Genomic DNA, 22,421 nt, shown 5'->3' with positions numbered 1-22,421 from the left:
TCCAATTTCTCGAATACATAAAACAGCCCCAGACACTGGGTTTTGAATCATCTGAATTAAAGAGTTGGTCTTTCACTTATGCAAAGGTCATTTGCAATAGTAATTTGATCAGACTATTTTTAAAGCTTTCAGTTCCTGTAAGCCGTATGTTCGACAAGTATTATTTCTAGTTTGGGTTCTTACGGTGATGGCAATGCAGCTGAATTCAAAAACAGCACATTTGCAAAAGACTAGAAATGCATAATTTGGCAAATATGGATACAGAAATGATTTTATTCTTACTCCTATATATCAACAGCTTTTCCCTTCTCATCTAACATTACAGCCACATGATATACTGTTGGAATTGTGTTCACGACAAAAGGTAGCTCTATTGTGGCGATCGAGTTCAATTACATCCTCTGCTTTCACCTTTTAACATTATACCCACTTACCAAGTAAAGGCGATTGATTATTTTACATGTATCCTTGAAATGAAGAGACATACACAACATGAAAATCAAATCTTTCCAAAGAAAGAGATAGCAATAGCGTTGTTGAAATACATTTATTCAAACGGTGCAAAAAAAATAACGTAAAATCAGATGTTCTTTCCATCCAGATTGCACGGTCACACAGCCTGGGCTCTGCTCTCCCAACACACACACACACACACACACACAAAGATCCGAAAACCAGGACAGCCTGAAATCAGCTCAAAAGTAATGCACAAATTTGTTGAAATTGATTTTCCATTTACATGCAACAGTTCCAGTCCCATGCAACTTAAGTATCCCATGTAAATATTGTTGATGATGACAAATCTGTCCATCGAAATGAGAGAAATGTAAAAAAAAATACTGGGCTTTTTGTAACAAATTCCCAGGCATACCGATTCCCAAGGGAAAGGTTGGAGCAAGAGCATAGGTTGCATACACCAGCAATCAAGTCTTGTATTAGTCTTAGCATAGCTCAAATTGGTGGCGATCTGAAAGGAAAAAAGTAAACAAAACGTAAAAAATACAAACAATTAAAAGCCGGTCTGCTAGACAATGAGTCACGTACGAAAGAACATCCTAAAAATGATCAACTAAACATTCCAAAATGAAACTTCTGAAAATCTTTCTATAAATATATATTCTCAAATCATAACTTCAGGTCAGCAATGAGGAAAGTAGTTTGCTGACGAGAAACCTTCGATTTTAACAGGCTTGCTTGGGATAACCTGACAGGCTTAAACGTCTCAGATCAATACTGACTGCACCCCAAACTCCGTTGAGAGCATCTCGTCCAATCTTTTTGTAGTGCCTATCAATATAGCCGACATTCCCGTCTTAAAAAACACTGTAAAACATTGGGTTTACAAAAATAACTTGAAACATATTTATACAACCTCTCATTGTCCTCTCATTAAATACAAAACATGTTGCAGTCTCTTCAAGCTCAATGTTCAAGGTGTTTCTTATTAGCCATAGCATTCTGTTGATGTGTGAGTGTGGTGCTGGTACATACAAAGGGGAGGACTGAGCGTGTTCACAAGTGTCAGCCATCGCCATTCTACAGGAAACGACTGTTACTTGTTCCTTATTGGAGCTGCTATGCCATTTTGCAAAAAGGTTTCTTAAAACATGAGCGCACCAACACACTCAAGCACACACGCGCACGCACACACACCACAGAGCATTGTTTGGGTTTTAGCATAAGGTCATTAAGGGGAATGGTTGGTTATATTTCAGTGTGCATTCCTTCTTACAGACAGTTACCCTACAAGGGTTGGTCAGATACTTTGTTTTAAATAGTTTGCTTGATGTACCTCAAGAGAATGTTACCTCAAAATGTACAGCAAAAATCCCTCATCTCCATGGCTAAACATAGAAAGACTAATTAGTTCAGAAATTAGTATCTATTGTTGTCTTAACAATTGATAAATCTACCTCAATTTATTTTGGTTAAGTAGGGCAATACATGTCCTGCAATAAAGACAAATAAAAGGGTGCCATCTATCGGGCAAGGCAGTGAATTGCATACAGAAATTCTCTTGTGCTTTAAGTGAAATGACCGCTCTCAGTTAACTCAGAAAATACAGTCAGGAAGGGAAGGATATTTACCTCTATAGTTTTGTTCACTTAAACTTTTTTCTTCTCGTGACTTTAGTAATATATTGTTAAATTAGCTCATGCCAAACAGCCAAATGATAAACTCTTTCATGTGCTTAGTGCTAATGAACAGGAATATTAGTTCAACTCGTCTACATCCCTCACAGCATATCAATGCGTTACGTCTCTTCTTTAAAGAATATGTCTAGTTTTAGTCACCTTGAGCTTCTCTGTCCATAATGGCAACAACAACATGCCATTACAACGCACAATGCATGACTGTGCAACAAAATGTAGAGTTTAATGGAAGAGGGGCAAAAAACTGCAGCAAAAACAAGTACTGTATACTTGACGTCTTCTTGTAAAATTTACAAAACAAGATTGTAATGCCACAAGGACAGAGATTGAAAAGGCAACTAGGAAATCGAGTTAGACACTGGTATGTAGCTATACCCCATCGGACAGAAGTAGTCAAAAAAGCGCCTCTGCCCATCTGCGCTCTGGCAGGTAGATGAGGCAGTGTCTAGAGTTCTGACGAGACCTAAGGACAACGTAACAGTCAGATACCTTCAAATACGGTAACACAATGTCGCTGGACATTAGGAAAGTGCTTGAATTTGTGCAAAAGAGAGGTCAAGCATAGGGCCAGTCATGATCCCCTTGGTACTGGGACTTCTCTTGGACCTGGGTGTGACCATCCATACTATAAATGTATTTTTCTAGTTCTTGATGTGGTGAATATTTTTTCATAAGCTGAAGGGGGAGGAGGGGTGCAATCTTAGCTCTTCACAAAGTACTACCTGTAGCATTAACCTTCCAATAAATATGATACACGAGAGTTCGGGTCCCTCAAACCTTATTAGCCAAAGACTCGAGGAGTTAGTATTTTTAATAAATAACGATTTCAGGATAACTGTTACAGTATGAGAGTGTGTTCTTGAAATGGGGTTTTGAGAATCCCAAATTGAAATAACTACTCTGCGAGACTATAAAATGAGGAAGACAAGTGAGGAACAGTAAAATTCCAACAACCATAGCGAATACTACGAGTTAAGTTTCAAACAATACTGACCAGAGCATGCCACCAGGTTAGTTTTATTTTACGGTACCAGGAGACTAAACCAAAGTTTATAATCGATTTATGACAGCGAAATGTTATCGGCACGCCATCAAGTCTACCCAACCAGAACATCCAAAATGGACAGCAAATTACAAGAGCAGGATTGGTTGAGTTCCGTCTCTTGTACTCTGGAACAGTAGCACCATAGCAGCCCACAGAACTTTGACATACTTACAATAACAGATTCAGCTTGCATTATATGGATGCGTAATGACGTCATTCCTTGAGTGCATCATCTTATGAACGTACCTCCCCGTTGTTTCCCAGGGAACACATGCCATGAGTGCCTGATAACAGCAATATCGGATGGCTAAGATCTGATGGCGTGAAGGGGCCTTCAAATGTTAAAACAGCAATAAAAGTAAAAGAGAGCAAAAATAGGAATTTTCCACTAACAACCGGAGATATTCAAGCAGTTTTGGGTTGTGCTTGCTTAAGTGTATTTCCGTGTCTGCGTTAGTGTGTTTTTTTTTTTTTTTGTCAGAACATGTGTATTGCCTGCCATTTACATTCTCTCCAGCAGGAGGAGACAGTTGCAAGGCGAATAGGGGAACAAAGCGGTGGAGAGCCTGCTGTTCACAAACACGCACGCACACAAACCCAGCGCCTGCATAAGAGCCACAGCAAAAATGTAACCGAAGTGCAGTTAGTCCCATCGCCTCAGCAGGCGAAACGGTTCCCACTTCCATCCACCCATCCCAGTCTCTCTAGTTGTGGCCGAGCCCATCCGTTGCGCTCCAATGTCGCCTTCCCGACAGGAAGCGAGACCCTTCAAAAAAAAGGGGGTAAGGTAGAGCCGTGCTCTGTATGGTTCGTTAAGAGGTCGACCAATCCCGAGCGCCTTGCGGTGCGCAGAAGCCCAGTTCTGCCTCAGAACCTGTGGATGGCTAGATCGGTCTCCCTCCTCTTCAGCTCCTCGCGGTAGCAGTATGAGCAGTAGTTGCCCGTCTCGGGGTGTCCGTAGTAGGTGCAGCTGGGTGTCCGGCAACGGCTGGACTGCAAGCTAGCCAGCCCGCCGGCGCTGCCCAGGGAGTAGTGCCTGACCGGGGGAGGCCCGCGACCGTCCAGGCTGGGGCGCACTTCCCGGAAGCCGTTGCTGTATCCGGCGGCCGTGGGCTCCGAGGTGGGGTAGTCCGGGGGGTCGAGTTCCGGAGGGTACGAGGGGGCGAAGGAGGACGAGTTGAGGCGTGACGGGCTGAGGGAGGCCGGGGCCGGCGGGGGGTTGTAGTGGGGGTGGGGCGGCCCCTGCGCCAGGGGGCAGTGGCGAGGGAGGGTGGCGTAGGAGGGAAGGCCGGGGTAGGACGAGGCTGGAGAGCCACCGGCTAGCTGCCGCCGCGTCTCCATGTAGCCGTGCATGTGGAGGTGCTGCGTGAGGGGGGCCTGGCCGGGCGCCTGCTCCATGAACGAGGGCCGAGGGATAGGGACCACGCCCGAGTACATGGAGGGGTTGAAGGAGGACGACTTGAGCTGGTTGAAGGTGGCCGGCGAGCTCTCGGACGGCTCCTCCTTGGCCTCGTACGGCCGGTAGCTCAGTTCGCCGACGCCCTCCTTCTTGGGCTGCGGGAGGCCGTTGGGCACGCCCTTGCGCTCCGTGTCTCTCCGCTGCTGCTCCTGTTCGGCGCGGAAGCGCTCCTCGGCGTCCGCCAGGTACCGCTGGATCATCTCCTCCTGGAAGGGCTGCCGGTTGCTGGTGGTAAGCTGCCCGGCGAAGATGAACTTCCTCTCGCCCTGCATGGCGGCGCGCAGGATGACCAGGCTGGCCTTGACGTCGGCGCTGTACTTGTACGGGTCGCTCTCGCTGCTCCCGCTGCTGCTGCAGCTGCTGCCGCCCGTCCCGTTCAGACGCTCGCTGCCAGACGAGGGCGAACCCTTCCCAGAGTCCTCGGAGGCCTGGGCCGACGGCGAGCCGTCTTTGCTTCCCTTCCGCCCCCTCAGCGAGCCCTTCTTCTTCTCCCCGCCCCCCTCCGGCTTGGCCCCGCCCGCCCCCGCGTTCTTCCCCGTCATCAGCCCGCCCACGTTCCTCTTCAGCTTGTTGCCTAGGTTCTTGCCAAAGCTGCCCAGTTTATTGGCCACCGAGTCGGCCCTCTTCTTGTCCTTCTCCTTGTCCTTCTCCTTCTTGCTCTTGTCCTTGCCGCCGGTCAGGGTCCCTGCCGAGCTGTTGCTGGACGAGCTGGACGAGGAGGAGCTGTTCTTGGCCGAGCTCCCGGCGCCGCTCGCCGCCCCCGCCGTGGTCGTGTCCCCGTTGCCGTTGGAGCTGCTGCTCACCGACTCCTTGTCTGACTCTCCGGAGTCAGGGGGGGTGCGGGCGTCTTCCCCTGCAGAGGCAGTCGGCGACTCGGGCTGCGCCAGGGGTGCCTGCTTGGGGGACAGAGACACAGATCGGTTGAGGAAGTGTACGGGAGCGTTGAGTAGGCTAGGTCAGTGGTTCCCAACCCTGGTCCTCGGGGACCCCCTGTCCTGCACGTTTGAGATGTTTCCCTGCTCCAACACACCTGATTCAAATGAATGGGTCGTTATCCAGCTCTCCATAAGCCTGTTAACGACCCTTCATTTGAATCAGGTGTGTTGGAGCAGGGAAACATCTCAAAACGTGCAGGACAGGGGGTCCCAAAGACCAGGGTTGGGAACCACCGGGCTAGGTGATTCATTTAAGCCGGGAAAAGACGAGGGGTTTGAAAGGCTATGCTATATTGTGAAATGGGAGTGACCTACAAGGAATGATGGAATAAATCTTTACCATCTCCTACAATAAGCAGTTATATAATGATCCTCTTTGCTAAGGCCCATAATTGTAAACACTAGGAACCTAAATTAGGTTAACACCACAGTAATGTTTTTTTATTGACGAGGGCTTTGACGAAGAAAATTACTTTGAGGAAATACACGGCTTCCTTTATTGCTTTCGCTCACTTGAGGTTTACTGAGAAATTACCATGGACTTGTTATCTTTTCTAACTCATAATAATTTGATTTTGATACACAAGAGGACCATTGAAACTGTGTTGGAATGACGTCGTTTAACAGCCTATGCAACATGGGGCGGTTTGTTTTCACAGCCGGAACTGAACTGATAAAAAAGGGACCTATGGACCAACTGCCTAACTGAAAAACAGGGTTAGGAAGCCATAGGTGAAGAGTAGCTTATCTTAAGTCAATATTTCTGAACAGGTAATGTTTACATCCGCTGTAACTTGCAACAGCATGCTGGTCTTTTAGAACCTACGAGGCTATCATATCTTGGTGTCACTTCTTAGTATACACAAAAGCCCTGTTCCCCGGCTACTAATAATAACTGGATAAATTGTGTTATTTGGTTAAAGTGTTTTTAGAAGACCAAGAATGTGATAGCAGAGCAGACATTCACTGACTTGACTTTAAACTGCGTTGACAGGTTTGCGAGGAACAAGCTGTGCCCAATAAGAGAGACAAATACTGTTCTGCAAACAAGGGTTTTGAGAATGTCACCTGTACCTCACAAGGCAGGGGCAGCCAGGTGACAGTCATGTAGCTGTGTAACAGCTGGAGCTTGGCCTCCAGGGACAGGGTCACACTGTAGAAGAGAGAACGTGGGGTCAAAGTTCAATCAAGACTGACGTTATTTCCTCAATTGCCGGTCAAGAATGTGTGAATGGAATAATTGATGTGCACTTTGCTGTCCAACAAAGTGTACTATAAGCTTTCTCATCAAGGACAATGACAATTCATTCTAAATATTTAAAAACAAACAATATCCACTGTTAAAAAAAATGAAAAAAGAGACATCTTAATCCAGTGGAATAAATATCCAGCTATTTTTATTCCTTTGCTATTTCCGTACTCCCCGCTGAACTCCATTCATAGCAGGCATTTAGTGCTAATCTCACTCTCGCTGCTACCGGACATTAATCTGGAGCAGGGGTCAATCCTTGAACACTGGTGCCAGGTCTCTATAGGCCTAAGTGCATGGGAGGGTTTCGCATAGAATAACTCATGGAGGGCTGCCTTACAAGGAGGAGACTGTAAAAAGCCTCATAGTGATCCTACCTTGCCAACATTACATTGTCCGTGTCATCCTTGCCCCACTCCCAGTCCTTCCCAGGATCCACAGCAAAGTGCACCGGCAGCATCTTGTGCTCCGAGTCAGTCAGTGGGATCACCACTAGAGGGGTCAGAGGAAGAATCAATCAGTAAGCTTGACAGTGTTCTTTCAAAGCATTCTAGATACAACATTCCCATGCAGTCATCCATAACACTTGAGGGAGAGAAGAAAAAAACACTGTCACGCTATTTCAATTCCAAGTGAGTGAGACATAACATCTTGTGGAGGAATTGGCAGGCAGTAATACGCAATAGCTAGGTGTGACGGGATCACAAATAGGAAGTGTACAGTGATGAACGACGCCATCGATATTACCTTGCTCTTTGGTGCTCTCTTTCTGCTCCATGGAGACCAGGGCGGAGAAGTGGGCCTGGTCGTACGCCAGGACCAGGGGAGAGCGATGACACTTGGCAGCAGGGACCTCCAGGGGCAGATAAATGCCCCCGAACGGGATGGGTGCAAACGCTGAGGACAAACGGAAGACTTATGAAATCCACACTGTCGTATATATGGAATGGAATCGATAGAACAGGATGGCGATATTCCATTTGGAAAATTGATACCCCACAACATTTTGCCCCCCCCCCCCCCCCCCCCCCCCCCCCCCCAAGCTTAGTTGGTTTGAGCAATTGTGTTCCATCATCTACAGCAATGGCAATAATAAGACCAAATACAATTTTGTTCAAATGTAATGACCAATATAAGAGCAAAACAACTGGGATGACAATTGAGCCTGGTAAGCTGTTGAGGCATAGTATTCCGTTTTAGCGATCATTCAGGCCCCCAAAAAATCCCTTTTGCCAGTCCCTGACATGCACTTCTAACCGCTGTCTCCATCGTTCTACAACAGTTCTTTCAGCAGCACTGAGCTGGTCTCACCCTCTCCTCCAGAGTCCCGGAGCATGGTGTCAGCCACCACCACGATGGGCCTCCGCAGCACGTGAGCCAGGACAAACACGTGGAACTCCTCCAGACTCTCGTACACCGGCTCCTCCGACGACGACTCGGCCCTAAGAGCGACGGAGGAAACGGTTCAGGCCCCCGGGGTGTCACATGAGCAGACGCGACCGTGGTGGTCATAGTTTTTCTGTCCTAAACACGGTCAGAGAGGTTGTTGTGGTCAGTTACCCATTGGTGCCGTTGGTGCTGTAGTGTATCCTGGGCTCGCTGGACGCCAGCTTCAGCAGCTCGTTCCACTCCTTCTGCCACTCCTCCTCGGTGTACACCAGGCCAGACTGTGGACGGACACACACATAAATATATGGGGGTGGGGGGAAGAAATTTGATTCACATTTGAATCGCGATTCAGTCTGCTAGCGATTCAGATCGATTCACAAATGTGAATCAATGAAATATATATTATTATACATTTTATATAAAATACATATATTATATATTCCACAAAAAATCTCTGAAAAATCAGGAATCGATATTTAATCGAATCGTGACCCCAAGAATCGATTCGAAAGGTACCAAAAGATTCCCACCCCTAATAAATATGCAGCATTGTTTCAGTTATAAAAATGCTGTGATACAGAAATAGCTATGACAGAGTCATGGCTGGGTTAGGGTTAAGGTTATCTTACGTAGTGCGTCTGGGTAAAACCAATCTGGCCTCTGTATCTGCACCCACCTCTTTGTTTTGTTGGGTCTGCTGCCACCTCCACCTGCGCCTGAGGGACTCCCTCTCTTGGCCGTGGTCCATCAGCGCGTACAGAGATTTCCTCAGCATCAGGTCGCGATCGTGGAAGCCCCACATACCTGCGGCAAAAAGACACGGAGCTCATCACACTGCCAGGAGGTGTGGACAAAACTTAGCTCAAAGCTGTTGTGTTTACGTGTGATTTTAGGTATGCATTTAGTAAATACTTTTATCTTACACAACGTACGAGGGAGATTTGAACCTGGGAGCTGTAGTCAAATGCTTAACCACATCTACAGTGTACAGCATTGGGCATAGTGGCATATTCCATCCAAAGCTACAGTACAACACTACAAGCTCACGCCTCATTTGAATTCATTTTAATAGGCTAAGCCTCATTAGAGGAAGACTGCGGTTTCGTTTAGACTCTTTGTCGCTGTTTGACCTGCAATTAGTCAGAGGCTTACTGGGCTGAGGACAATGTACTCATTACAAATGGTGCAGAAGTGAGGGGCTTGTGGGTCTTTGACTCTCCCTTTCACAAGCAGTGATACTCACCCAGAGAAGCTGCGTGTAACAGACAGTTGCCATCTCCGCTTGTCGCTAGCGGCAACAGGCCCTGACAGTTGGGCCCCACACGGGTCCACCAATTTAGACGACCTGAAATCACACGAGGAGCAAATAGCTGCTGTTCGTCATCTGTATTTGACCTGTCCATGCTCAAACTAGACAATGTCATCATATAATCTACGTGACACCACACGATGAAAGGTGGATCAGATAGGTGAGGCGTGTGGAGGGGCCGCTAACCCGCGTGCTCCAGGGCCACCATCATGGACTGCTCGATGAGGTCCCGCTCGATGAAGCCACGGAAGTCGTCGCGGTACACGGTGAGGTCGGGCAGCTGGAAGGTGCACAGCGGCGTGTCCAGGAGGGGCTCGCTGCTGCTGCCCACGCCGCCCGTGCTGGAGACGTGCGAGCGCGCCAGGGACACGATGGTGGAGCTGGCGTGGGAGATGCCCCGCGACAGACGCTTCTCTGTGGCTGCGCGGCGGACAGAGGGAGGGAGGGGAGAGAAACTGAAGGTTACATTTGGTAGGAAGTACGCGTGTGAGGGAGGGATGGAGGGCAACAAGTTAACACCTTGTTCGATTTCATGTTAGATTCAAGGATGTTAATTGGTAAAGCAAACAAGGACATGGAAGAGGAACCCCATTCCTTAGGTGCAGACGTGGTGGCAAGTACATGCACGGGAATAAACAAACAAGTAAATAAATAAGTAAACAAACACTTGCCAGAGGTCTCACCTTGCACCACCTCATCCTGGCGGTGGAGAAGCGGTCTCCCCACCCTCGCCATTTCTTTCTCCGTGGGGGTGGGGTACAACCTCTCTTCTGCGAATGAGTATGACAGGTTCCCAGCATGCACCTGTCGCAGCTGTTCAAAGTCACTGAGGGCAGCGGTGAGGTCCCAGTTCTTGCCTGCAGACAGAGACGGCATCAGCATTGTGTCAGACTTAACCAACCCCATCTGACGGGGAAAGTGGAAAAACAAATTCTGTGGCACTGCTCGACACACTTTAAATGAGGTTAAATATTTACCACGTGTCAACAGACCCACTGGAATTGCTATCTTATTGTAAAAGTTGCTGGAACCCTCCATTGCTTGGCTCAGAATTGATATACATATCAGAATTTCGAATGTATTGGCTCACTGCTTTGCATCGAAGTGTGTATGCATATTCTTATCTGTAGCATACTTGCTACTAAGCAACAAGAGCTAGGGATATTCTGTCTGCTATATAATCTGGTTGTGACAATATGTCATAGCCCTGTAACAACCCCTTCTAGATGGGTATTCAAATGACTCCTCTTTACTATAAGCAGATGCCTATAAAACCAGAGGCATTTAAGTGGGAGTTGACTATCTGGCCCCAGAATGCTTTGCAACTTACCCTCTAGTAGGTCTCTTGCCAGTCCCGGTTCAGCGCCAGTGGAACGGACAAAGTCGGACAAGACTGCGTCCATATCCAAGGTCATGTGATCATGAATTTACGGGGCGGCGGGGGGCATTAGGTCAGGAGAAATATCTAGGGGAACTGCCTTCCCCTACAAGACCACAGGTGCTCAAGGTCAGAGGGGAAGGGAGAGGGGGGGGGAGGGGGAAGTGGTGCTGGTGGTGGTTCGTCACCTTGTGTTACCACAAGACCAGCCACGCCTGGAGAAAGACAAAAACACAATTCCGTTTTTACACATGCAAAGCTTCATAAGCCTTATCTGCCTTTCTTCTACTTTGTTATTTGTCTCTGTAACATTCAGTATCTACTTCAGGCGTTTTGGTTGAACATTTTTATTGTTTCTTGCAAGTTGTCCTGTTTTTGTTTACTTTGCTTTAGGAACATACCCTGTATAGCATTTAAAAACAAACAAACAGTGCACAAGATAGGCAAACGGTAGGCTGCCCTCCCACTGAAGCTGACAACTGAAACAAGGCTCCACTGACGCAGGGTAGGCCGACTCCACTGACGCGGGGTAGGCCGGCTCCACTGACGCGGGGTAGGCCGGCTCCACTGACGCGGGGTAGGCCGGCTCCACTGACGCGGGGTAGGCCGGCGACACTGACGCAGGGTAGGCCGCCTCCACTGACGCAGGGTAGGCCGGCTCCACTGACGCGGGGTAGGCCGGCTCCACTGACGCAGGGTAGGCCGGCGACACTGACGCAAGGTAGGCCGGCGACACTGACGCGGGGTAGGCCGGCGACACTGACGCAAGGTAGGCCGGCGACACTGACGCAGGGTAGGCTGGCGACACTGACGCGGGGTAGGCCGGCGACACTGACGCGGGGTAGGCCGGCGACACTGACGCGGGGTAGGCCGGCGACACTGACGCGGGGTAGGCCGGCGACACTGACGCGGAGTAGGCCGGGGACACTGACGCAGGGTAGGCCTGCGACTGATTACCTGGTGCCAATTAAACCTCACATTTTGGTGAATGAAAGATTCCCTTTTCCAGTTTTATGATCTGGAATCCCAAAAGTGTTAATGCATCAGGTAGTTAAAACCCGGGGTGGAGTTCTGCAGCACTTGTTACGTTTTGTTTTGTTTACAGTTAGCCGAGTTCATGTTACAGCAGTTAACCGACACACCAGCAAACACAACCATGTAACTAAGCACATGGCAGCAAATGAGGGGGAAATGACTGAATGCTGGAATTGAGTCCTGTGTTACATGATTACCTAATTCACAACAGTTCCACAATTAGAAGACTTTTGAATGGCATGCACCGACAATTTGAAAATAGACATCCGTGAGCCACAGTGGAAAAACCCAAAATAGGCTCGAGAAAAATATTATTCCATTCGAATTCACAACATGACTCACTCGCAGTGCACTCTTTAAAATACAGTGGTGCACACAAAAGTCACAGATTAATGAGTTAGAACGCAGAGGGCCTGGTAGACTACGACAGGGGAGAGTCCCTCACCAAAGATGGCAGTGGTTTTGACAGTCCATCTCCGACAGCCAATAAGCACAAGGCAATCACAGTTTACGGGAAGCTTGGTTCCTTAAAAGGCTGTGTTACCATGGCAACTGTCATACATTTAGACGGATAGGCGTATCAGTGATGACCACACCGGGACAGTAGTCATCAGGGGTTTGCCACAGGGCTGTTAAAATAAGGTGTGGAAAGAATCAAACAAGCCCACACATGAATTGTAATGCTCTTAAGATAGCTACCAGGCTAATGCTTAGGCCCAACTGAAGCCACTGTCCAAGTGCTGCCCTTCTGGGTCTGATCCAAAAGGAGTATTGGTGAAATGTGTTGCCTTATCAAAATCTTTTTATGCATCACCTCCAGTCTAAGATCACTCCCCAAAGCATTGTTCCAGCCTCAGTTTTGACTGTGAACTCTTCACCACTGTGCCTGGTGGGGAGTCACAAGCTCTATCCCCAACACCTCCCTCTCTCTCTCCCCGTCTCACTCTAAAAAAAACACACAGGAGGGCAGGCAGGAGAGAAGGCTAAAACACAAAGGGGCTTTCTCAACACCAGTTTCCAGTGCCCTCTTTCCAAAGTCAGTCAACAGAAAGGGCTTACACTGCAGGGTCCTCTTGCTGTGTGTAATCATTTAAAGAGATTCAAAACTCCCTTTGGTCGTACAAATACGGGTTCTAGCAGTGACTCGTGGTCAGCAGTCATGGAATTCTTCAAAAGAAGTATCGTCTTTGTTGACCCCATGTTCTGCAATGAATAACACCAGTGGACAAGAGCTACTTCTTCCTGGCAGGTTTGCGCTTACTCTTACGGATGAAGTTAAACGTCCTTGCGCTTATGCAAAGCCCCTTCTTGTGTTAAATTTATGACATCTCGTAAAAATGTAATTTTACGGGCGGATTAGTGTGACCGACACCGTTATTAGACTTCACCAACAAAAAACGGAGAACGGCTTGCCAGAAATGACGCATCAACAAACAACACATTAAAGAAAAGACGGGCCTAGCAGGCGTGACGGCACCGTGGTCGGTGGACAGAATGTACCCAAACAAACAAAGAATGAAAGAAAGGCTTATGCTATGTTATGCACAGCCTCTAACTTCAGCCATTCCTGGAGACCTACTCAGCCTCTGACGCAGCTTGAATGGCATCCATTCCTGAAGCTGCTTTTCAACAGACAAACACCCCCCCGTATGCTAAAGTCTACCACATTGTAGCTCATTTTTCCTGAAATTGAAAACTGGTCTTCCAGCCGCCTCTAGATCCGCAAGGGCTGGAGTGATCCTTCTCAATGTTTCTAGCAATTTCACATTCTAGGAGGTTAAAACAAGTGAAGAGACGGTTGTTGAATGTTTACGTTTCGAGAGACGGACACCTGTGGGTTACCGCCTGACCGACAGAACAGCCTAGCCTCCGCTGCCGGGCCAAAGTTGCCACTGATTTGTGCTTTGGCCGGCCAGGCTTTTGTCTGACAGGAGGGAGTTACGTAATAGGAGCTGCTGACAACACGTGGGTGCTGAGCCGAGCTGAGCTTGAGAGTGGAGGCCCGGATCACTGAGGCGGACTTGGGGAGGTCACCAAGGCCTGGCCTGGTCGCAGTAGCCAGCATGATGGATAGCTTCAAAGGACAGGGAGGGTAGGCTCAGACATGCTCTCAGTTAAAATGCTCAGAGCTCCGAGGTGATTTCTAACTCAGCAAAAAACTGTTAGGCAATGAGGAATCTGTGCAAATATATAACTAGGTAAGTGTTTAAAGCAGACTGAACAGGCTAGGGGAGACATTGCTTTGGCGTCATGATTAATCAAGTCCAACCTACCTAAGAAAGATAGGGCTATTATTATGATGAAGTGGAAAGACTACTTCTACAGTAGTCTAGTTTTTAAACTTGGTCTATCACAATGGAAGAGAAAAATGGGAACAAAAATTGTATGGCTGTCATGCTAAGTCAATATTTTGTTTGTCCACCACTAACAATTTAATGCATTTGAGTAAATACCTCTCTAAGTAAATAGATTGAATCTAACATGCAAGTGAAACTTGTCAAAGGGTACCATGTTTTTATTGATGTCATGCAATAAAAAGAGCTTTGATACCCGAGTATGCCCTCCAGATAGAGCCCCTAACCTCAGACAACATGCGTGGGGGAAAACCATGACAACTGCCTTTGTCATGCAGAGTGCCTCGACGTGGAATAGCCTAAATCTCTAAAGTAGGTTCAAACAAGATCTAGATGTGAATTTCGGAGAAGGCTTTTACTTCCAACTTCACTGTCCCTAGCTGCCTACACTGTACACTGCCCGTTGATCCTTTTGATACAGAGACACTTCAGGAGCAGGCCTTCCTCTTTTTGGTTGGGGAGTTGACTGGGACTCGTGTATTTTGGATCCACTTAGTCACATCACAAGAAACACGAGCCTCGTTCTACAGTCGGCAGAGACGGCAACAAGGGTCTGAGGGTAGAAGAGGATACCGCTCGGCTTTGCTTGAGGAAGAAAACAAAACAAAAAAAATGGATTTAGGGTCGTCAGTCTGTACGCTGTGATTCATGAGTGACATCACAGCGTGCCAACCTTCATTAAGCCGCCAGCGGGCCGGACATTTGAGTTGTTCTGTTTACCTTTCATGCTCAGGTGAAGTTGATGGATTACCCATGTGTCAGTTCTATTTTTGTGTAATCACACAGGCTAAAAAAATGCTTCCAATGATCTCAGTGTGCAACACTGCCAAGGTTGTAAAGTGATATGAATAATAACATAGGCCTAACCCCTGTTAAAGACGAACCATTTAAACAGGATCAGTTGTAGACTTGTAGTATGATGGGCCTATTACTCACTACATTTATCAGTCGTCTCAATTGAGGGAAAGATATGTTTGGATGTTTGGCCTAGCCACAAGCAGAGTAATCAGGTTCAATTTCCAGTGTACGCCTACGCCTAGAAACATGGTAAATCACGCCCATTACAATCCTTTGACCTCATTGCAATCCTTTTAAAAGGTAACCCTAGACATAGAAAGACATGCTGTTCCAGTGAATGCCTAACTTGTAGGTCTCTCTCTCTCTAAGAAGGCGGCGTTTCTCGAAGGGCTCAGTGTGAGACAGGATTAGAAGAGAAAGAAATCAAGGACGATCCAAGCGCTGGCCAGCTAGAAAGAGATCAAGCTAAAAGGTGTGGCGAGAGGCATCATCCTTCACCTTTCTGTGCTGCAGTGTGCCGTCATCGGGTTTCCGAGGGAGCTCCCACACACTGGCTCTTGCATAAGCTCAGAGCTGCAACGGAGAAGGCTGGGCCGCCGTGTCTGCTGGCGGAAGGATGGAGTTCAAACCTTAACCCAGTTCTCGCCGGGTTTCGCTGCAACTCGGCTGTGCGGAACTGTATTCCGGTGATCTGGTATGTCAGCACTGCAGAATAGCTCAGCGCCGCTGAAGGTGCGTTACGTAGCCTAGTCGCTGGAACAAAGCCCGGCACAAGATAAAAAGGGAACATCACGATCCAAGGTTATGCAGAATCTGGCACTGCGAACACAGGATGGGATTTTCAAGTGTAAGGCGTGTGAATACGAAGCAAGCCACGCAGCATGACAATGTTGTAAGGTCAAAAACACTGATCCCCCCCCAATCCAGTGTAGACTCAACGGGATTTCAAAGTCATAGCCTGGCGCACACCCAACGGGCAAGAAAACACAAGTGTGTGACAGAAAAATTTGGAAGTACGGCTTTTCTTTCCCCCCCCCCCCCCCTGTATTCTCGCCTTCACAAGCGCTCGGGGCGCATCACGTCAGGGCGCCATGCTTTTGAAGGGAGGGGGAGGTTGCATAATGCCCAAGCATACGATAAGCATCGCATCAGCATTAAGGAACAGCTCCCGCCACCCTCCCACCCCCTTTCAGGCTAGGAGAGGACTACTGCAGAGCAGGCCCAGGGTTTACAAAGCACAAGGAGCCTGCACTCCCCACCTCGCTGTGCGTCCACAGCTTCTTAGCCATTACACTTGATCTGCTAGTAAACTGCTGTGTTGCTAATGGTTTTATCGATTTTTCGTCCATTTCGTTGGAAGGTTAGCATGACGGTTACAAAGCAAGGTCTCACATTGGCTTCCAGCGCAGGGGTCATTACATCTAATTGGAGTTTGCTCATTTCCTCAGGTCATGGGATATTCTGAGGGGAGTAGGACACTGAAGGAAAATCAATAAAACTCACTGAACTGAATGCTGGAAAACATTTCCTGAATTACTGAAGAGAATCATGAAATAACTCCTTAAGGGCTATTAGTCCAAATTTCATTTAACACAAGTCTATGTTGTACTAGAATGAGGTTAAAGCACATAGTGACCACCTTAAAAGTTTGTCAAATAATTTCCAAAAACTGGAATCTCTTCTCTTGAGAAGTCACACTGCTGGAACAGGGGTTCAAACTGTCCAGTCATCATTAAAATCCCTGCCCCTCTTACACTCCTTTACACTAACACACACCTTTTCTGCTGGCTCTAGAACATTTTAAGGGCAATCTGACAGCCAAAACTCTTGTTTTCTCACTTCCCAAAAGGCTTTCAGTTAAACAACATACGGCTAAGGCTAAACCAAAGACTAAATGTTTTGTTTAGCATGTTCCTATATCTTACTAAATATCGTAAGTGGGATGTGTTGATAAACTGTTGGTATAGCAATGGGAACACTACACATTCACCACCTTATCTGCATGCATCCCATAATTACAACCTTTTTCACAGCCTAAAAATAGCTAATGTTAATCATGAACTAAAGACAACACATCACGCCACTCCATTCCCATTCAGCGGACTTCTGATGGACATAAAGACAGCTGAGGGCTCATGTCAGGATTCTTACTTAGAACATAGCCTACACTTGGCTCATCATTGGACCCAACTTGAAAATATCCCCTTTCTATCTCACTGAAAGAGACAGTCTAAGGAATAAAATAATATTAGGGAAAACCTAGAAAAGGTTTGAATGTTACACAAGTTGATTTAAGGGGAAAGGACATCAAAACCTTGCCACATCAACAGAAGACAAGCGATCGAAAAGCACGAGCAGCGGATGCCATCCGACTCTCGGATCTTCGTCTGACAAACCACCGCCTGGTTTCTAATACTGCTGGTGACAAGGGATATTTCCTCTATTCTCCTGCCAGTACCATGTCAGTCACTACTAAACGTGCACACAGCCTGGCCTTACAGGTTCATGCTATGTGCTCTGGGCCTGTCTCTGGAGTCAAAACCAGTAGTCTCCACTCAAGCAGTGCTAATTAACAGACACTCATAGCTGTTTGAGGACGGCTGCGGGGTGCCACGGTGGCAGCCAACCGCGTAAGGTCCCGACTGGTCGTCCCGTTCGTCTGGGTGCTTTGTGATCCCACTTTGCCGTATTTTGTGCTGAATCTCAACGTGTTGTGCGTTTTTGTACAGAGAGATGTGAGATAGCTGACAGACCGGTTTCATTAGATCAATGAACGGTTTGCCTTGGTTTCAGTATTCCGGAAAACTGACAGCCTAAACTTTGTGATATTGATTTCATGCGTCTGCTGAATTAATCACATGTATTTAGCGTCTGCTAAATGAATAAAGTGTAAATTGACATGGGCAACTACCCAACCACCCTTGAAAGCAGTGAACTGTCATACAATGTCACTGCCCTGAGATAAAGCCCCAGAACATAAAAGGGTTCTGCCATGTTAATTTCATTGACAGAGATGAAAGACTAAGGGAATTTATTGTTGCCTCAAACTCTCCTACTCACAGCTGGCAACTGCAGGAGACACTCTGGACTAACAATACTACATACCTTCACAATGGTGTTCAGCATTGAACACATTTGTGTGACCCATTCGATTTCACAGCCTTTTGATTAAACAGCCCCCCCCCCCCCCCCCCCCACTAAAAAACGAACCAAATAGGCAGCCTGTAACATCCTTTGTCATGTGACAGGCCAACCAAACGTCAGCGGGGCTTGTGGCTAGGCTAAAGCCAGTGGCTGAAGGAGCATAAGCCGAGGCAGGCCAGAGTGCATGTGAATCCCCACGTGCTGCAGGACTGGCAGCCAGTGCAGAGTAGGGCGGCTTTACGTCAAATTCTGTGACATCATCTTGGGGTGAAAGGCTCCCATCAGATACGTACAGAATTACACTGCCCCTTTGTTCCGGATTTACAGGTGAGAGTAGCAGGGACGGCACAGTGTAGGAAGAATGATGCGACAGTGACTGAGAGCCAGGCCCATCAAATTGCTGTTTGTCCTGTTGTGACATGGACACCCTGAACCCATACACTCCCTTTCTAAAAACAGCTAATTGTCCTGTTTATGGGAGGCTAATGTTCAAAATATGAAAGATCAGTCCCTTAAATCTTATCATTAATCTATCTTGTCATGATCCAACCTAACAACGAGTGGACCGTGTAACAAATATGTTCCTAATAAAATCAACACCTCAACACAGCTGGTGGTTAATAGGGAAACTGGTTACAACAACACATCCCAGTAGTCCCCCTTTAGAGAACTTTACACTACAGAGCCCTGTAGCCGCTCGAACACAAAAGGTAGGGTGTGATCAGTGATGCTTGGTTGCTGGGCCTCTCCACCCTGACACAAACAGCCCTGGGCTCTGGCTGCTGGGTCACAAGGCTGGCAGGCATCCAGCCATGCCAGGGAGGTGGAGCTCGACAGGGTTTTTTTTTTATGAGACTGTCTGGAGCACAGGTTCTCGGAGACAAGCTTCCTATTGATCCGCTCTGTGGAGGAATCATGGGGACTGGGGGCATTTTCTCATTAAAAGCACATCTGTTCCATTCTGGTATGAGATGGGTTGGGTGCTCCAGCAGACTGGGATAAGAGGGGGTGCATAAACTTCTCCCATTGCCCAAAGGATTCTCAAACCTTCTGGGTACTTGTTGCATAATTGTCCTTATTCACTTGAACCAAGAACCAGACTAAATGTGTTTTAGAAACAAAAAAAATATGGGGAACAAGCCTTGTTCAATCGAAGATTGAAGTAACTGGAACTGTGCATGTATGATCCTCAGGGTCCAGTATTGATGGACCCCTGCTTGATCCAAATCCATTAAGAGAGGCCTAGAGCAGGATACATCAGGGTTGGCTTGATTCCACCATGTGCTATACAAGCAAAACAAAGCTCAATTTTCTTATGAATCTGATTATTAGCATTGACGGATCAAACAGGAAAAGCTCCACAGCAAATGGGTTTGGCCCAAGAAACTGATACAGGATCCTTGTAAGGCGCACATGCACACGCTTATCCAACAGCTGTTAGGGGGAGCCCATCTCCTCTGTGCTGCTGAGGCAGCAGGGAAGCTCAGTGAAATACAATATTCACCCCACCATGATGACCATAGCAGATCAACTGGATAAAACCCCAGAGGGGTGGAGTTGGGTGACAAGAACACAATAAAACACAGTCTTGACACTGTCAAGCCTACAGTATGATACACTCAACACAACACCAAGCCTATAGCTTGATGTTTGCATAAAGGCTAAGCTGTAGTTTTATGTAAATTGTGTTAGGCTAGATAGGATCATTTTAATTTTTAGAGAATGATGACACCCAGCTGGAGACAAACTATCGAAGGTTCCAGAATTTCCAAATGTCTTAACTGTAACCCCTGTTCCATTTAAATAAAAGTGTTATCAGTGTCATCCACATCTGTATCTGGGTAATTTACTACCTCTGGATTGGGAATTACTTGTTGATGCTGCTTTTTATCTTTAAACATAGGCCTATTACAAATAGGAATATAGTCCTGGCTGCAGAATAGTCTTGGCTGCAGAATAGTGGGCCTAGCCTAACTGTATTTAGCCTACGTGTGTTTCCTTCGTTTGGACTGCCACTCAGTGCCTTTGGATACTCTATCTGAATATCACAGAGACGTGCAAAACGCACCTTCAGAGACCGCCTGAGGTGTTCTGCTCTTATGCATCAATGTGTTCCTGGTAGAGCTGGGCACTTGCATAACACGGTCTGACAATGCAAACCTGAACTCACGCCCTTGCAGAGCCCGCTCACCGGAGAACTCTCCTATTTGCCAACAGTTCGATTTCGTATTTTGAATCTCAAACCCCTGCAATATCATTGGAATGAGGAGGGAGGGCTGAATGTATTTTATCCTCCCACAACATACCATGGCTAAAACCTCCCTCCACATTCCACAATGTTTACAAAAGAGGACCGCATTCTATCAACACTGATAACATTAATGAGGCACAGTGACAGAGAAAGGCTTGGCCACATACCAGTATTGGTCTCAATATTTATCTTTATAATTAAGTATAGCACAAATCATCATGTGAATTTGTTACAAAATAAGGCTTGTGATTTTACAGGTTGTAAAGTAGTTGCCTATGCAGTGTAGGGAAAGAAACACTTGCATTTGTCAGATCCAGAAAGCCAAATCAGAGAACATTATGTGTGTCCTACTTTTTGTTGATTTGGCTGCCTGTACTGGACTCCCAGCAAACAAAAGACTTTGTTAAAAGGAACTAGCTAAATAATTCAAAGCAAAGTGTAACGCTACCCTCTCATTGTAGTGTTGCTGGCATTGACACACAATAATCGTAGCCTTAGCTTAAAGAGAGCAATGCATGTACTTTACATTCTATGACTAAGTAGACTATCTTACCAAGTAAGTGCTGTAGAACGCGTCTACTCGCTCAGGTGTCACCAATTAAATGTAGTCCTACACAAACCGTTAGCATAACTAGCTAGCAACTACGCGTTACGTTAGCTAGCTAGTGCTACTAGGTGGATAGCTTAATGGTTTTGACCATGCAAGCGAGCAAGCCATACCATTTTAAAGCCCGAATGTCGAATAATAAATAACTTATACGTTATATGCCTATGTAGCTTGGGTCTATATCGTGGACCGTACCAGTACCCAGTCAGTTGGGTAGTGTGGTACTTAGACTAGCTGTCTGGCTATGTAGCTAGCAAGCTAACGAACAAGCCAATCATCCAAACGTTGTTACTGTGTAAGGTACTAGCGTAGCGAAGGTAGCTTAGCGCTAACTCGTTTGGTTTACCGGTGCTGCTCGGCGGTTCACACTGCCTGTGTTCCTTCAGTTGTTTCCATTCATGTATAAAATGGTCCCAAAAGTTTTAAAGTCCATGAATATCGCAGACTTATTTAAACATTCCTGACAACGGATTTATCGGTACCGATAGCAACTCTCATTCAATTCACAGCCGTAATTGTCTCTCGTGCCCCCAACTTATCCACTTTATACTAAGCAAGGCGATGGAATTCAAAAGCATTTCAGCAAGACCCCATCCTAACATTTTCCCAACTGAATCTAGGTGGTCAGAGATGCAGGTGGGATAAAGCAGAGGCCTTATCAAAGCTACTTATACATAGTTTGTAGTCTATCTAGCAAGAACATACGAAAAACCCGTCCAGTGGTTGATTTGTGGCTATGAATGATTAGTTTAAAGCATAAGACTTATTACAATGTAACCTGGCGGTGTAGTTTTGCCACCGCTGTGACGCACCACTCATGTTTATATAAACGAACAAACCTTACATGCTAACTGGCTAGCTAAGCTAAACTTCGTTGAGCACTGCTCAAGCAATCGTCAATGGAGTGCACCCTTGTCTGCTTACCTTGAGCGGCCTCGGAGATATGTCTATTATCGTCCCATAATGGTAGTACATAGTGACAAAATCTCCGTGGAATCTGTAACTTTATGAAGACTAGTTGTAGATATCTTCAGGGATTTTCAGAGGATGCAAGTCAAATGAATAAATCCAAAACAGGACCCCAGCGATAAAGTCATTTCTGTAGTTACAACAACAACAATGTCAACCTAGGCGCTCATGAGTCCGCCCTGCTGAGGTTAACAAATTCTATCACCAACCAATCGCTGAAGAGACTGTGGTTGACCAAAGTGCCAATTGGTCAATGACCACACTGCGATTCCTTATTGGCACAGCCTACAGACACTGACACCGAATGAGAAAAGGAGCGTAGGCAACTTGTATTGGCTGTCGGGAA

General features: G+C 46.8%; 2 protein-coding genes across 5 annotated transcripts; both read right to left on the bottom strand.

The window, feature by feature from the left end:
- Positions 1-531: 531 nt before the first annotated feature.
- Positions 532-22,248, bottom strand: otud7b (OTU deubiquitinase 7B). Of its 4 annotated transcripts, none has more exons than XM_047032452.1 (12): positions 22,031-22,248; positions 10,870-11,132; positions 10,211-10,396; positions 9,726-9,959; positions 9,474-9,575; positions 8,907-9,034; positions 8,402-8,508; positions 8,153-8,283; positions 7,589-7,738; positions 7,219-7,333; positions 6,667-6,745; positions 532-5,553 (listed from the first exon to the last, which is right to left on the bottom strand). In XM_047032452.1, exons 2-12 carry the CDS (start codon positions 10,952-10,954, stop codon positions 4,066-4,068), a joined length of 2,805 nt encoding a protein of 934 aa, XP_046888408.1. In that variant the 5' UTR covers positions 10,955-11,132; positions 22,031-22,248; the 3' UTR covers positions 532-4,065. The 4 variants fall into 4 exon arrangements, with proteins under 4 accessions (XP_046888408.1, XP_046888423.1, XP_046888431.1 ...); XM_047032467.1 differs by having other exon boundaries at positions 532-5,550; XM_047032475.1 differs by having other exon boundaries at positions 10,223-10,396.
- On the bottom strand, positions 10,967-14,017 carry LOC124476560 (adhesive plaque matrix protein). Its single transcript, XM_047033770.1, has 4 exons — positions 13,795-14,017; positions 11,347-11,874; positions 11,116-11,132; positions 10,967-11,023 (listed from the first exon to the last, which is right to left on the bottom strand). The coding sequence occupies exons 1-4, from the start codon at positions 14,015-14,017 to the stop codon at positions 10,967-10,969; spliced, it is 825 nt and encodes a 274-aa protein (XP_046889726.1).
- Positions 22,249-22,421: the final 173 nt, after the last annotated feature.

The sequence above is a fragment of the Hypomesus transpacificus genome, chromosome 2, assembly GCF_021917145.1.
Source record: "Hypomesus transpacificus isolate Combined female chromosome 2, fHypTra1, whole genome shotgun sequence".
Taxonomy (NCBI): domain Eukaryota; kingdom Metazoa; phylum Chordata; class Actinopteri; order Osmeriformes; family Osmeridae; genus Hypomesus; species Hypomesus transpacificus.
The sequence above is the reverse complement of the archived record's forward strand: the minus strand, read 5'-3'. Positions and strand labels throughout refer to the sequence as shown.

Excerpts from the sequence above, each read along its gene's own strand:
- otud7b (XM_047032452.1), bottom strand. The coding sequence starts at position 10,954 with ATGACCTTGGATATGGACGCAGTCTTGTCCGACTTTGTCCGTTCCACT. Across the intron at positions 9,576-9,725 it reads GGTGGCCCTGGAGCACGCGG|GTCGTCTAAATTGGTGGACC; the intron begins GTTAGCGGCCCC and ends GTGTGATTTCAG. Across the intron at positions 7,739-8,152 it reads CCGGGACTCTGGAGGAGAGG|CGTTTGCACCCATCCCGTTC; the intron begins GTGAGACCAGCT and ends GTTTGTCCTCAG.
- LOC124476560 (XM_047033770.1), bottom strand. The coding sequence starts at position 14,017 with ATGCTGGCTACTGCGACCAGGCCAGGCCTTGGTGACCTCCCCAAGTCC. Across the intron at positions 11,875-13,794 it reads GCTGTTCTGTCGGTCAGGCG|GTAATCAGTCGCAGGCCTAC; the intron begins GTAACCCACAGG and ends AATTGGCACCAG.